The following is a 13,377-nucleotide window of genomic DNA, read 5'->3' on the forward strand; positions in this document are numbered from 1 at the left end:
TGCTCTCATCTTGTTTTGTTGACTTAAGTATTGCCTGGACTCTGAAAATGCCCCAGGACATGACTGAGCTGGAGAAATATGAGTTCTTCTGTTTCTTTGCTGTTTGGGCCTGCTGTATCCTAGAACTGAGGGCTGAGAGAGACTCCAGCAGCCATCTTTCCCTCTCACCCCAGAACACCACCAGGGGGACTGAATAGGATTTTTAGGAATAAAAACACAAGACCACCAAAAAAGATTTCCTTGATCTCATTTTTTAGATCAAAACAATTATATCAACTGAATACTCATCGCCAATAAGAAAAGTATCTGTACCCACAATGATAGATCTAAGAAATATATGCATAACTCATGCAATTCCTGAGCTGACCATCTTCAGGATAATCTGGACTCATCTTATCATTTTACAAATTAGGAATACGAAACCCAGATAAATAAAGTAACTTGCCCAAAGTCACATAATTACTCCCCTTTAATGCTCATTGCCATGATGAATTTTTTCCTTACAATTATGAATTAAATCATAATTGTAAGGAAAAAAACAGAATGATTAAGAATATGATGCTATCTAAGTGAAAGTTATCAATGAAATTAACTAGCTATCAATGAAATTAACTAGGGCATCCAATGTCTGGAATTCAAAGCTATCTTAAAAATATTCAAAGTACTTAAAAATAATCTCAATCATACTTCATATTCCTAAAGGTAAAGACTCTTTTTTTTTAATTCCAAAGCCACCCAGACACTCCTTGATTTCATTAGCATTTTTCATCAGCTCTATTTTAGAACTTGGCATAAAAATATCTTCCTTTATCATTATCAGCGGCAGGCACCAACTTCCCATAAATCAACTGCACCTTCATATTGCAAGGACCATTTAATCACCCCAACCTCAGAAGTTTATAGCTCAACACCAACATATGCGTCTAAAAATAAATCCTCAAATATAAAATCACCGAACTGGAACTTAATAGGGTTAATCTTATTGTACCAGAGAATTTTATGCTAAAATTAGATTCATTTGCAAAGATTCATGAAATATTCAGTTACAACAGAGATTCTATGAAAGAACGATTGGGTTTACAAGAGGTCATATGCTCTAAACCTCGATCTGTTATACCACCTAAGAAGAGCTTTCAGTGGTTCCCAGAAATGTCCATAAACAAAAGTAATTTGGGGAGGCCTGTCTAGTATTTAACAATCCCAACTCAAAACCTGAGTGTTCCTCCAAAGCAGACTGAAGTATAACTCGGCCTTTTAAAGGCTAACAGGCTAAACTCCAAGAATTTGGTTTTAACCTTTGAGGTAGAAGTTTAATACTATAACACTATTCCCTAGCTTGATAAAATCCACACATGTTTATCAATGGCTACTCCACAGAAGGTCTTGAGTTCATATAAACCTACAGTAATTAACTGAACAACAACAACAATCATCAAAATAGTATGGTACTGGTATAAAGATTAGATCACTGAAATAGACCAGAGAGACCAGCAATAGCCCCACATACTTTTGAAGGTGGCAGACATGCTCATTATCTTATTGTGGGGATGATGGTTTCATGAATGTACACATATGTCAAAACTTCTCAAACTATACTTTATGTGCAGCTGGGACCTCCCTGGCAGCCCAGTGGTTAAGACTCCACACTCCCAGTGCAAGGGGCCCGGCTTGGGAACAAGACCCTGCATGCCAAAACTGAGATTCTGCCTGTGGCAACTAAGACCTACCAGAGCCAAATAAATAAATACATGCAGCTTATTTTATGTCAATTATACCTCAAGAGAGCTATTTTGTTTGATGTCACTCTTATTTTTCCAATGTCCTGTCTATTTTGTGGCAAATTGTTCTTGATTGATAGCAGTATTTACTCTCGTTTCCCTGTATTCCTAAACTCATAGACAACTTTACACCACGTCCCTTATAACCTTGCTATCGATGGCACTAATGTACACCACCCCAGGGGTTAATCATGGTTGGTTTAAGCCCATTGTAGTAAAACTATTTCTCTTTGCTCTCCCAGCTTCCCTTGCAATTTGGGGTGACCATGTGACCCAATTCTGGCCTCTATAAAGTATAAGGGGATGCCTATTGGGGATTTCTGGGATATAGTTCTCTCCTGGATGAAAGCTGTCTGGCTTTACAGCCCGTCCTGCCTCAGACATGATGATTGGTGCTATAGAAGCTATCTTGCTACCAAGAGACAAAAATCTACAGATGTGAAAAGGTCATAGGCTGAGGAAAACAGAAAGAAAATAAAGACCTGGATCCTTGACATTGTTGAGATCCTGTACCAAAAGTTGCTTCTAAAACTTCAAGAAGCATAGGAATGACCTGGGGACTCTTGTTAAAATGCAGCTTCTAATTCAGTAGGTCTGAGGTGGGCCTGAGAGACTCTAGTTGGAACAAGTTCCCGGGTGATGAAGTTCACAACCTGAATAACAAGAGTCTAGACTTCTTATACTGTGAATAATAAATGTGGCTTTATTTTATTAAGCCACCGTTAGAATCCTCTAATTTCCAGCTGAAAGCTTTCCTAATTCATACTGATTGATTGGGGACCTTCATTCTGTTGTATTTTCATAGAAAAGGAGAGGGCTTCCATGGTGGTCCAGTGGTTGAGACGACTTTGCAATTCAGGGTCCAGGAGGATCCCACATGCTGCAGGGCAGCTAAGCCTGTGGGCCACAACCCCTGAAGCCCGTGCACCTGGAGTCTGTGGACTGCAACCAGAAAGTAACCCCCGCTCAACGCAACTAGAGAAAACCCACGCACAGCAAAAAAGACCCAGTACAGCCAAAAATAAATACATAACTTTAAAAGAAAAAAAGGGAGAAACATTTCTGAGTAGAACTTTTGTTTAACCTATCCAATCCCAAAACTCTGTGACACAGGCATGTAATTCTGAGGATTAAACCAACTCACAGAAGGCCAACCAAGATTTGAGGACATTTCCTATAATTGAAAGGTAATTTTTCTTTTCTGCTCCTTAACCAAAATAATAATTTACTTAGTCACTCAATCAGCCTTTCGTTCATTCACTCAAATATGATCAAGCACACAGCAGATGCAAGACAGCGTGCTAAGCACTGGACACTTAGGAGAATAAACACAGACCTTGCTTGCTCAGATTCGTGCCATTATAAGAGAAGGTAGAGAGGATAAAAGAAGGGCTGGCTTACAGTCTTCACGTCGTTGGTACCAATGATTCCTCCTATCTCCCCCAAATCCTTCAACAGCAGATTCAGGATCTCGGTGGCCCTTTTCTTCTGATGATTGCTAAGCTCCTGCAGCTGGCTCAGTTCTCTCTGCGTGGTTGTCAGTGTAGTCTGAAATACACATTTTAACAACAGATTTAAAGGGCCACCCATCAATTTCATACACACAGTGTCATCAAGAATAACATCACGTAGGGTGGAGTTCTTTTGTCCTCTCATGTAATTTCGACAGGAGTCCTTTTAAGCCAAACTACGGTATAGCTCTGCATTCTCTGATAAGAAGAGGAAGTCGTCTTGGCCTGATACGTCATTTGTCTGCATATCAGATGATAATTTCCAGGTCAGTGGAATAAGTTATTAAAAACAAATAAAGCTCAAAACCAGTCCTTATGTTTATCATGTGTAATCACATCTAATCCTACCTACCAGATGTTCTGTTTCAGTCCACATTCTTCAGGATACAAACATACCTTCAAATGTCTCCACCTCCACTTCTAAACAAACCTGCTCCCTGGGACCACTTCCAAATTCCCATCTGACTTGATAACAGATGGGTCTGGAAGGCCCAAAGGGACATTAATGAGTTTAGAGAACAACCAAGAAAAAGTCTTTCCATCTTCAAGTGAACCAGAACTGGACACTCTTCATCACATTTCAAATGTAGTCTGGTTCAACAGGAGATGGCTTCTAAATATACATATCAGAAACCCCATTTTACTACCAAACATTAACAAATTCATCCCTTTCCCATTCTTCATGTATGCTACCAATATGCATATATTTTTAACTACCTAACTTAACAAACTCTCAACATCAACAAATTTGCCATCTTTTGGTTTCTTGGTATTAACGCAGCCAAAAGAGAAAATAATATGCATAAATTATGGAATTGTAAAGGTTAATGCAAAGACATTTATGTAATTCTTCCATATGCAACTATTTTAGTCGAGTATTTCTTGATAATCAAACTAAAAATAGTATTCTAAACTAGTCTAGTAGTACTTTGGTCTGACAGAAAATAAAACTTGTATCATGGAAAATGTTTCATTGTTTTGGGAAGCAAATATACCACAGACTAGTTAAAAAATCTTGCAGAAAACAGTAAGCCCCGAAAAATCTAAGTCTCCTTCTTTCCTATGTAACTTCTGCTTTGTTTTTCTATTTTTCATTTTTGTTTTTATTTAGGCATTGCCACTGCTTATTTCATTTTGTTTTCAAAATCCACAGAAGCAGTAGTTCCTATCTTGGGAAACATTAAAAAGCCTTCCTACATGCAGCTGAATGTATGGAATAAGCAGCGTTTTCCATCCACAGCATCTACGGTCAACAGATCGGCACTTTCTTGCACCATCTGCTACTTCCCCTTGCTGGGAGGATGGTGGTTTTCCACCAAGCAGAATGGGCACAATCCCATGATACCAGGCCATTGGACTGAGGTGCCAAGGGCAGCTGGTTACAGCCACTCGGCTGCCCACTGCCCATCTTCCAAGTAGAAAAAGCGAAAATGGATGCGTTCCACCAGCAGCCGCCTCACCAAATGCTCACTGGCCCTCTGCCACTAGCTCCCTGTGCAGAACCAGCAGTATCTCTCGCTGGGAGATTCTGAAAATTAGGAAACGTGCAGATCGAAGCACTAGCTGAAAAACAGGACAACAGACAAAACAGGACAGCTAGGTCCTAGGCGAGGACAAGCAGCGCTGGGGAAGGAACGGGCTGCATTCAGGAAGGTGTAAACAGGAAGAGTGGACTCCGTGCCTTGCACGCTCCCCGTCAATACAATGTTCGGGGATTTATTTGCTTACACTGTAGCATGACGCACAGGTCCACGCTAAGTGTTTTATGTAAACTGTCACGAACTCCCATACCCTGAAAGGAACATGTTACTATCACCATTTTTACAGATAAGGAAATGAACACTTTAGTGTTAATGTCTCAACTAAGGCTTAACAGTTGTGAAGTCAGATTTCTAACTAGGATTTTTCTGGCTCCAAAGTCTGCACTTTCTTGAGTATCCTATAAAGCATCACTTCTGGTGTTACAAATCCCCTAGATATAAAACAGACCTGACATGAAGATCTGGGGCAAGTGGACAAGTCACTTACGCAAACTATTTCAATTATTGGAGGATTTCACAGAAGGCATCTGTGCCTAACACTGAAAAACCACTCAGCCAACTGCCATGCTATGCCGTGTCTTGTCAGTAAATATCAATAGAAGTACAGGAATGGCACCCGAGGAAGTCCCGCCCCCACACACAAATGCTCCAACCGTTTTCTGGGCCAGCTCGTCTGTCAGCTGCTCATTGGCCCTGGTCTTGTCCTCCACTTCCTGTGACTTCTGGTCGTAATTGACAGCCAGCTCCTCCAGAGCCTGGAGAACTTCTTTCACCTCGTCTTTGGCTGCCTCATTTTCAATCTGGAGACGTGTCAGCTCCTCCTGAATCTTCTCATAGTCTCTTCTCGTGGAAGCTAAAAGCTGGGGAAATTAGATGACACGGAATTGGTGACGCTAATGTTCAAAGGTTTATGTTCAGTGCTGTACTCAAAGATTAGAGAAAATAAGTTGAAAAAGCTCAGGATAACTAGAAACCATATGCTAAATGAAAAGACAGCATGTTGTCTTGAAAATATGTTTCTCTTTCTTTCTGTTTCTTTCGTATTTAAAGCTGCATAAGCTTAATTCCAAGAACTGATTACAGATCAAGAATTACACTTTTTAGCTGACTGGCTATTCCACATGTTGAACAAAGGATGAGGAGGAGTAATTTCCAAGGACTATAATAATACTTACATGGCTTTTTACTATTATCATTTTTTCACATTGTAAACTGGTCGATTTCAGAATCAATCAAAACAGTATAAAAGAGCAGTCCCTAATTTTTCTTAATATTCATCATAGATTACAGAAGAGTTTGCCCCCCACATTAACACTAGTAAAAAGTGAATGACTGACTTTATGGATACTTTCATTATTTTTGTGCTTACTGTATTTTCTGATTTGCCTATAGTGAACAGATATTGTCTTGACAGTATAGAAAAATATTAAGAGTCTTTACTGTAACAAAAAGGAAAGCTTATCACAGCAGTTGTACGAAGTTGGAGATGCACAGCAACAGAATGGGAGGGAGAGGGCAGGAAACGCTGAACAAATGGAAGACTCAACTATAGTTAAGAGGAAAATCAATTAAATATGGTTCCTGCCAAGAGAAATGTTTGTGCAGAGGGCATAATCACTGTCCTAAAGAGATGAAGGGCAACAAAGAGGAAGAGAAGAAAATGGTGAGAGAGTGTGTTACATCTATGAGAGGGGTGGGACTGGGGCCATGAACCATAGCCACTTGCTCTAATTGTATCATATGAGCCAATCCATAGCATTTTAGCAACAAAGCAGAAAACACTCTAAAGCACAAAAGAGAAAACATACTTAGGCCCTCTGCAAGGGAATTACGAACCATCTGTATTTGATAGATTGGCTACCTGTTCTTTGCTTAGGTTCCTGTTTGTAAAATACTTGGCAAAAATACAACATAAAAAAGACATCTACTAGAGAACTGAGTGCCATCCAGGGAGAGACTGAAAAAAATTTGCCTCCTTGTAAGTGTATCACATATATACTAACACAGTGCTTGGACCCCTATCTTGTGTTGCTTTACTCTTCTCTACATTCTACATTTGTTCTTTGAGTATTTTTTTCCCTACAAGACAGCACAAGAACATGGTGTATATCAAAGACCTGAGTTACCTGATTTGCAAAGCTGAGAAAAGGCTGAAATGGAATGAACCAGGAGTGCTGGGCCCCGGGTATGAGGAAGCAGGGTCATCCTTGCCCCACTACCAAGCTCCTCTGTCTCTGCTCTTCATAGATTGTGTAGCAACCAGTTACTTACTCTCAAAACCCTAGAGCTCTACCAAGTCAGACATTTATTTCCTAAACTCAGCTAAAATCAGCTTTTAGCAGCCACTGAAAGGAAATCTACCAAGAAATTTCCACGATTCAGTGATTTTTTTAAAAAAATTCTTTGCAAATTAAATTTCTGGAATAGCCACAACAGACAGTCATAAAAGAACTTTGCAAAAAAAATTTTTATTGCATTCTTTACCTCATCCTGATCCAACATCTGTTGCTTTAGCTTTTCAGCCAGCTGGCTCTGTTGGTTAATTTCATCATCCTGAAACGAAACATCATGTTTAATTTTTTGTGGTTGGTTATGTCATTTTTGATAGCCTGGTTTCTCGATGGACGGCAGTCGGATACCAGGATGCCAGCTGTAAGCTTGCTAATAAGATGAAGCAAATGGTGTGGTGCCTCCTCGCAGATGAGAGGTTGGTTCAAATACGACTTCACCCACCTTTCTCAGCCGATGAAACATTTAGATATTCTGGGGAAATCAATATCCTCCACATTCAACTCAATTCCTTCTCATCCAGAAATCAGCGATGTAGGGCTTGGAAACTGAAAGGGACTCTGGAGTTATCCCTTCCAACTCAAAGATGTTAACAGTGAATTCCTAGCTCAAAAAATTAGGGCGTGAATCTCTAACCACTTGTACTATAACAGGTACGCGTCCCGAACCTTGTCAAACACGTCTGTGAATGGGAACACTGCCATGTGACGGGTGAAAGAGACCAGTATTTCCACTTCAAACCTCTTACTTAGACTAGGAAACATTTACTAGAGAATTCATCTTTGGCATTAGAGAGCTGCCTTTGATTAGGAGCTAAATTTCTTACCAGTCTGAAAAAACCTCAAGGAAGCTGGCATGCAGAAACACGACCGCTTCGTTTCTGTGTGTCACTGAAGTGGGCAAGGATCTCCCCACAGGCTAGTCCGCTCTTCTTGCTCTCAGCTTCTGCCACTAGGTGCTGCTGCCACAAAAGCCAGAGCTACCGCCTCCCACGGCCCAGTGTGAGCAGCTCCGCCTCTCCCCTCCCTAGACGTGGTCCAAAGCGGCAGGCGGCCAGCGCCTAACCGCGTGAGATTCAGTTTTGGTTACAAAGGTGTTCATGAATTCAAAGGAAATTGTGAAGCGCAGCCTGTGCAGAAAGACAGCGCGGCTTCCCACATGCCTCTCCCTTAGGAGCAAGAGAACATCCTGTGTGACGCCGCTTCTGGGGTCTAAACCCCGAGCAGAGTTCAGTCCAGTTCAGTAGTCCTGTGCTCCTCTTTGTGCCAGGAGCTGCCCAGGTGTCTCCACCAGCAGCCCCTAAGACACCTACCTGTACCGCGCTGTCCTCCTTTTCCAGAGTGGGGGTTAGAGGGTAAATTCAAGGGCCTGGGCTGCAGGACCTCAGTTTTCCCCAGGATACTCTCCTGCCTGTTTGGTTGTGTCAGTTCATCCACTTAAATCAGGTTAACCAGTATCACAGCCTGATGCTTTCCACAGAGCAAGAAAATTCTAACCTTAATATTATGAGGGCTGTGTCTTCTTTTCCTTTGTATAGAATATCTTTTGGGCTTATTTCTCTGTTCAGGGAGATCGTGTTTCTACTGAACTTTTTAACACCAACTCAACTATTTTATATATAGGAAAATTCAAATGCCAGAATGTTTTCTGAAAAGTGCTTAGAAATCTATTACCCATGGACTAGATCCTAACAGCTGGCATCAGGCCTGTGTCAACAGGTTCTAAGAGATGCACTTAAATGTATAGATACAGACTCCATAGCACATCTTACCCCAAAGTTTTGAAAATTTTTTTACAAGTTAAAAATTCTTTAATGGTTCTAAAAAATACTCATGGCTTTCCTCTTGAAGTCAGATTTCTGGCAGAAGAATTAGGGAAATTATACCAGAGTAAGTGAAATCTCTCTCTCTCTCAAAAAAAAAAGTTATTTCCCCAACTAGAAGACTATCATGTTGGACATATTTTCTCTTCTTCTATATAAACTTAGAATGTCAGTTACCAGGAACAGTTTTAGTGTTTATGTTCCTCAGCGCACAAATATTAAACAACTTAACATGAAAGACTCAAGAAGTTTAACGTGGAAGAGCTGCCACCTCTTCCCCGGGATGTATAAGCAACGGCTACAAGTGATATAAATCACAAGAGACAGAACAGCGGCTCAAGCGCTTTGTTATTATACTGTGTTCATTTCAAAGCCTGACGACGTGGGCTCACTCCTGATGGGTGAGGGGCTGAGAGGCGGCTATGTTTGAGGTACCATGAGAAATCAAGGGCCCTTAGCCTGTCTGGAAAGGATGATGACCAAGGACTACATGATAACAACATGAATCGCTTATGTCAGAGACATTTCCAAACCTACACTTACCCTTTCTTAAGGAAACTTCTCTAAGGAATTAGCATAGTCTGTTGTGATTTTTTTTTTTAATTTTCAAAATTTTCAGAGGAAGATGTGCTGTGCAGTCAATATCTATACATTCAAGCGCATCTTTTAGAATATGTTTATACATGCTCACTCTGATGCCAATTGTTAAGATCTGGTCTGGATAATGGATTAGCAGACACTTTTCAGAAAATATTCTGGTATTTGAAATAAGTGAGTTGTCAGTAGGTTACTGGTCACCCTTAATGACAAAGATGTGTTTGTTGCAATGGTGCTCAGTGAAATGATTCAATGAATACCATCAGTTCAACTCCTACTTACACTTAATTCCGCTCTTACATCTCCATCAGTACAGAAGCACTGGAGAGGTGATGGGGAATGAGAGACAGTGCCAGTGCCAAGCTGCCTGTCTTAACAACTCTGCTCTCAGCCCACCTCTCACCCCCACCCTCGGATACCCCCATCATGTGGCTTCTCCCTTAAACAAAGGGAGAAGACAGAAAAGAAAGAGACTAATATTTAGTGAGCATCTGCTATGTCCTGGAATCGTTTACTCCCCAGTGCAACCTTCTGAAGTAACAGACGTGAGCTCCATGTTGCAGGTAAGAAACACAACTTCAGCAGATGGGGCATCAGCCCAGCTCTCAGCACTGGTAAGCCACGGGACTGACTCTAAAGTGGCTGCTTTTCCATCACACAGCACCGCCTTAGAAAAGCACCTGTCCTTCGACCCCTGGAGGGGCAGCACAGAGGGACAGAGTGGGCAGCGGGAAGGAGAGCACATAGAATCTTTCTTCCAGCACATTCTAGACAAATTCATTAGGACTGACAAGTTCCTCATTTCAAGGGCTGAAGCCAAAATAGGATGAGCACTGGACTGGGAGTCAGAAGATGTGTAAGCTCATTGTAGCTCTGCCACCTCCAGGCGATGTAAGTCATCTGAGCACCCTGGGCTAGCATCTTATCTAAACCTAGATACTTTCAGTGCTGCCACTAATAATCTATGAAGGTGCCTTGTCCCAACTCATGTATTCTTAAAAGTATCAAACCATCAACATCATCAGAAACATGAAATCGCTTCTAGAACCTTTAAAAGGCAGACAAATAAAAAAATGACACCTGATAAGACATACCCAGGCCATCCATGGGTAGAGATACAAATGGCATGACAAGCTTTGGTGTCCCCCCGCCGGGCTGAGGCTTTGGGGCTCAAGTCCTTTCCCAGATCTCTCAGCATCACCCTGTGATGGACCACAAATGCTAATCTCAAAATGTATGCTTACCAGGGTTTTCAAAACATATACTAAAGGAAAGGAATGTGACAGAAAATGTCCTAGGCTGGGAACGAGGAGGCAGAGCTCCAGGGTCAGCTCTGCCAGCTACCAACTGAAAACTGCCAAGGCCTGGCACTGCCTACATTTCAGATGCCGAATTCAAGACTCTAAAGTTTTCTCAGATCCGTGAAAAATCCTCATGCTACCAGGGTAAAAAGATCCCAGTTCCAACCATGTTTGGTTTCTATTCGTAGAGAACAGAGAGCAGAATCAGGTTATCACCCCACATCCAGGATTCTTTGGGGACACTAAAAACGAACTCTTCAATTCTAAATGAGAAAAAAAAAATTGCAATATGCTTCAACAATAACATTTCTTTGGAGAAACAAAAAAAATCCACATAGACTGCTCACTTACTTATTGATCTCCCTTTTCTCTCACTTTGTTTGAGGTTTTACATAAAATACCTGGGTAGAAAGAGAAGGGTAACAGTATGTATAGTGCCTAAAAAGTAATTAATCCAGCTCGCACAGCATGAATATCTTATTAAATATGTCACCCAAAGGGTAGGGTGACCCCAGTTTAACACTGTGGTTATAATGCAAACTCCCAGCACCACAAGCACAAAGAGAACCAGCTTCCTTAGGGCAAGCAGTCACATTTCCCTTGTAAAGGTGAGACCAGACTCTGAGCTTTACTCAGAAGAAAGAGGCTTGTAAGATTAATGACAATGTTAACATAACAAAGCTGTTCTACCCAAGCCAGAGGTGTCCCCAAGCTCTCTGAGCTGAACCACAGCAGGAAAGATGAAATCAGATTAAAAATATCAGCAACCCGGATGAAATGAACTGAAAGGATTTAAGTATTCCAAGGGCAATATGCCAAGGTCACGTGAAACATCAATTTAATTTCCTTTGCCTCTGGGATTCCTAACCTGACCTTCACTGGGGATGAGTGAGACAGTGTTCTCCAAGATCTCTCTTCCTTTATTCCAATTTGTGCACAGACAGGATTCTTTGAGTCCCAAAAGTCTGCCAAGAAATTGGACATCCCTAATCAGCATATCCAAACGACTTCATTCAAGAGGATGCCCCTTACTGATGCTATTACTGGCTCCTCATTCCGGACCTTAGAGCTACATGACCAAAGTACACACTTGAGTTTTGGGAGCCACCACCTTTGCCCCTAGAGCTGGGACATTGCTGGAATTTCCAAGAGGTGACAGACAAGCCCAGAGAAGAAAAGAAGAGAGAATTAAACAAAGTTCACTCACCCTCCACCCTCATGCTATGATAAGGTCCCATCCAGTTTCTAGATGTGAAGATTCTGTCTGCCAAGGCCAATCTTTCAATCAAATTTCCATGAAAGTTTCCATTCCCCATGAATCCAGTTCCCCCAGTGGCACTAGTGGTAAAAGGACCCGTCGGCCAATGCAGGAGACATAAGAGACGCTGGTTCAATCCTTGGGTCAGGAAGATCCCCTGGAGGAGGGCCTGGCATTCCCACTCTAGTATTCTTGCCTGGAGAATCCCAGGGACAGAGAAGCCTGGTGGGCTACAGTCCATGGGGTCGCAAAGAGTCAGACAGGACTGAGGCGACTTAGCACACAGCACAACCCAATAAAGAGCTAGGGTAAGCATTAGGAACACATTAGGAAGACTGAACACAGTCTTCAGTCTTACATCAGGTTCCATGGGGCTCGAGCTGCTTCCAGCCAGTAAGTCTAGGACCTGCTACCTTTAGCTTTTGTACCAGTGTGAGGTCTATAAACTCTGACCACAGACCTTGTCATCCAGTTGTCGGTAGAGACTGGAGATCTCCTCATCGTACTTCTCCTTCTCCTCTGCAGAGATGCCGGCAACCACAGGAGCAATGTTGTCTATGATGGGGGTGTTATCACAGGGCTCTAGACTCTTCTGGTCCTTAGCACTGATCTGTTCATCCTCAGGCACAGCTTCTCCTGCAAAGCACAGCCAAGGGGAGTTAGGCATTGAAGAAATTTAGCGTGCAGCCCTCCAGAAAAAGTTACAAAAACAGTCACTCCACAAAAAAGACACAAAGGACACAATGAGGAGCTGTTTAAAGTTAATAGTCTGTCGCTTTCCTGTTTGACGAGAAAGGTCGTAGTTAACTGACCAAAACGAGTATAAAGAGGAAGATTACGTAACACCCCCTTGCTCCCGATGTAAACTGGCTCCATCAACCACGCAAGTTCTCAACTTAATCCAACTTTTCAGCGATACCCAGAATTTTTTGCAAACATTTTTCTTTTGTTGAGGAATATGCTGGGGCTTTACTAGAATCATGTTCTCTTTGGTGATGGATTCAAAGGGAAGCAGACCTCTGAGGCACTCTAATTACAATTAATTAGGTTACTGTTTCATTAACAGCAACAGCCAAATCAAGGAACAAATTCACCATTGTTAACAGAACACTGTAGGGCCCAAATATTCACGCTTTGAGAATCCCTGACTCTGAAGGAGGAAGTTGGGGTGGCCCCAGGACCCAGGAACTCTGACTGACATTACACACACACACACACACACACACACTCTTCCACTACCACTCTCTCCCCCAGGAAGTCAGAATTAATTGGCGGACTGG

At 41.9% G+C, this 13,377-nt stretch overlaps 1 protein-coding gene across 3 annotated transcripts in view; it reads right to left on the reverse strand.

The window, feature by feature from the left end:
• The window catches only part of KIF5C (kinesin family member 5C), a 159,491-nt gene that overhangs the window by 42,645 nt on the left and 103,469 nt on the right, over positions 1 to 13,377 (reverse strand). For all 3 annotated transcript variants that reach the window (XM_005202465.5, NM_001076127.2, XM_010802009.4), the window contains exons 12-15: positions 12,558 to 12,733; positions 7,315 to 7,383; positions 5,484 to 5,690; positions 3,180 to 3,326 (exon numbers count right to left, since the gene is read on the reverse strand). In XM_005202465.5, the coding sequence (XP_005202522.1) occupies positions 3,180 to 3,326; positions 5,484 to 5,690; positions 7,315 to 7,383; positions 12,558 to 12,733 (599 nt within the window). The remainder of the gene's footprint in view (positions 1 to 3,179; positions 3,327 to 5,483; positions 5,691 to 7,314; positions 7,384 to 12,557; positions 12,734 to 13,377) is intronic.

This window comes from Bos taurus, chromosome 2 (genome assembly GCF_002263795.3).
Source record: "Bos taurus isolate L1 Dominette 01449 registration number 42190680 breed Hereford chromosome 2, ARS-UCD2.0, whole genome shotgun sequence".
In the NCBI taxonomy this organism is placed as follows: domain Eukaryota; kingdom Metazoa; phylum Chordata; class Mammalia; order Artiodactyla; family Bovidae; genus Bos; species Bos taurus.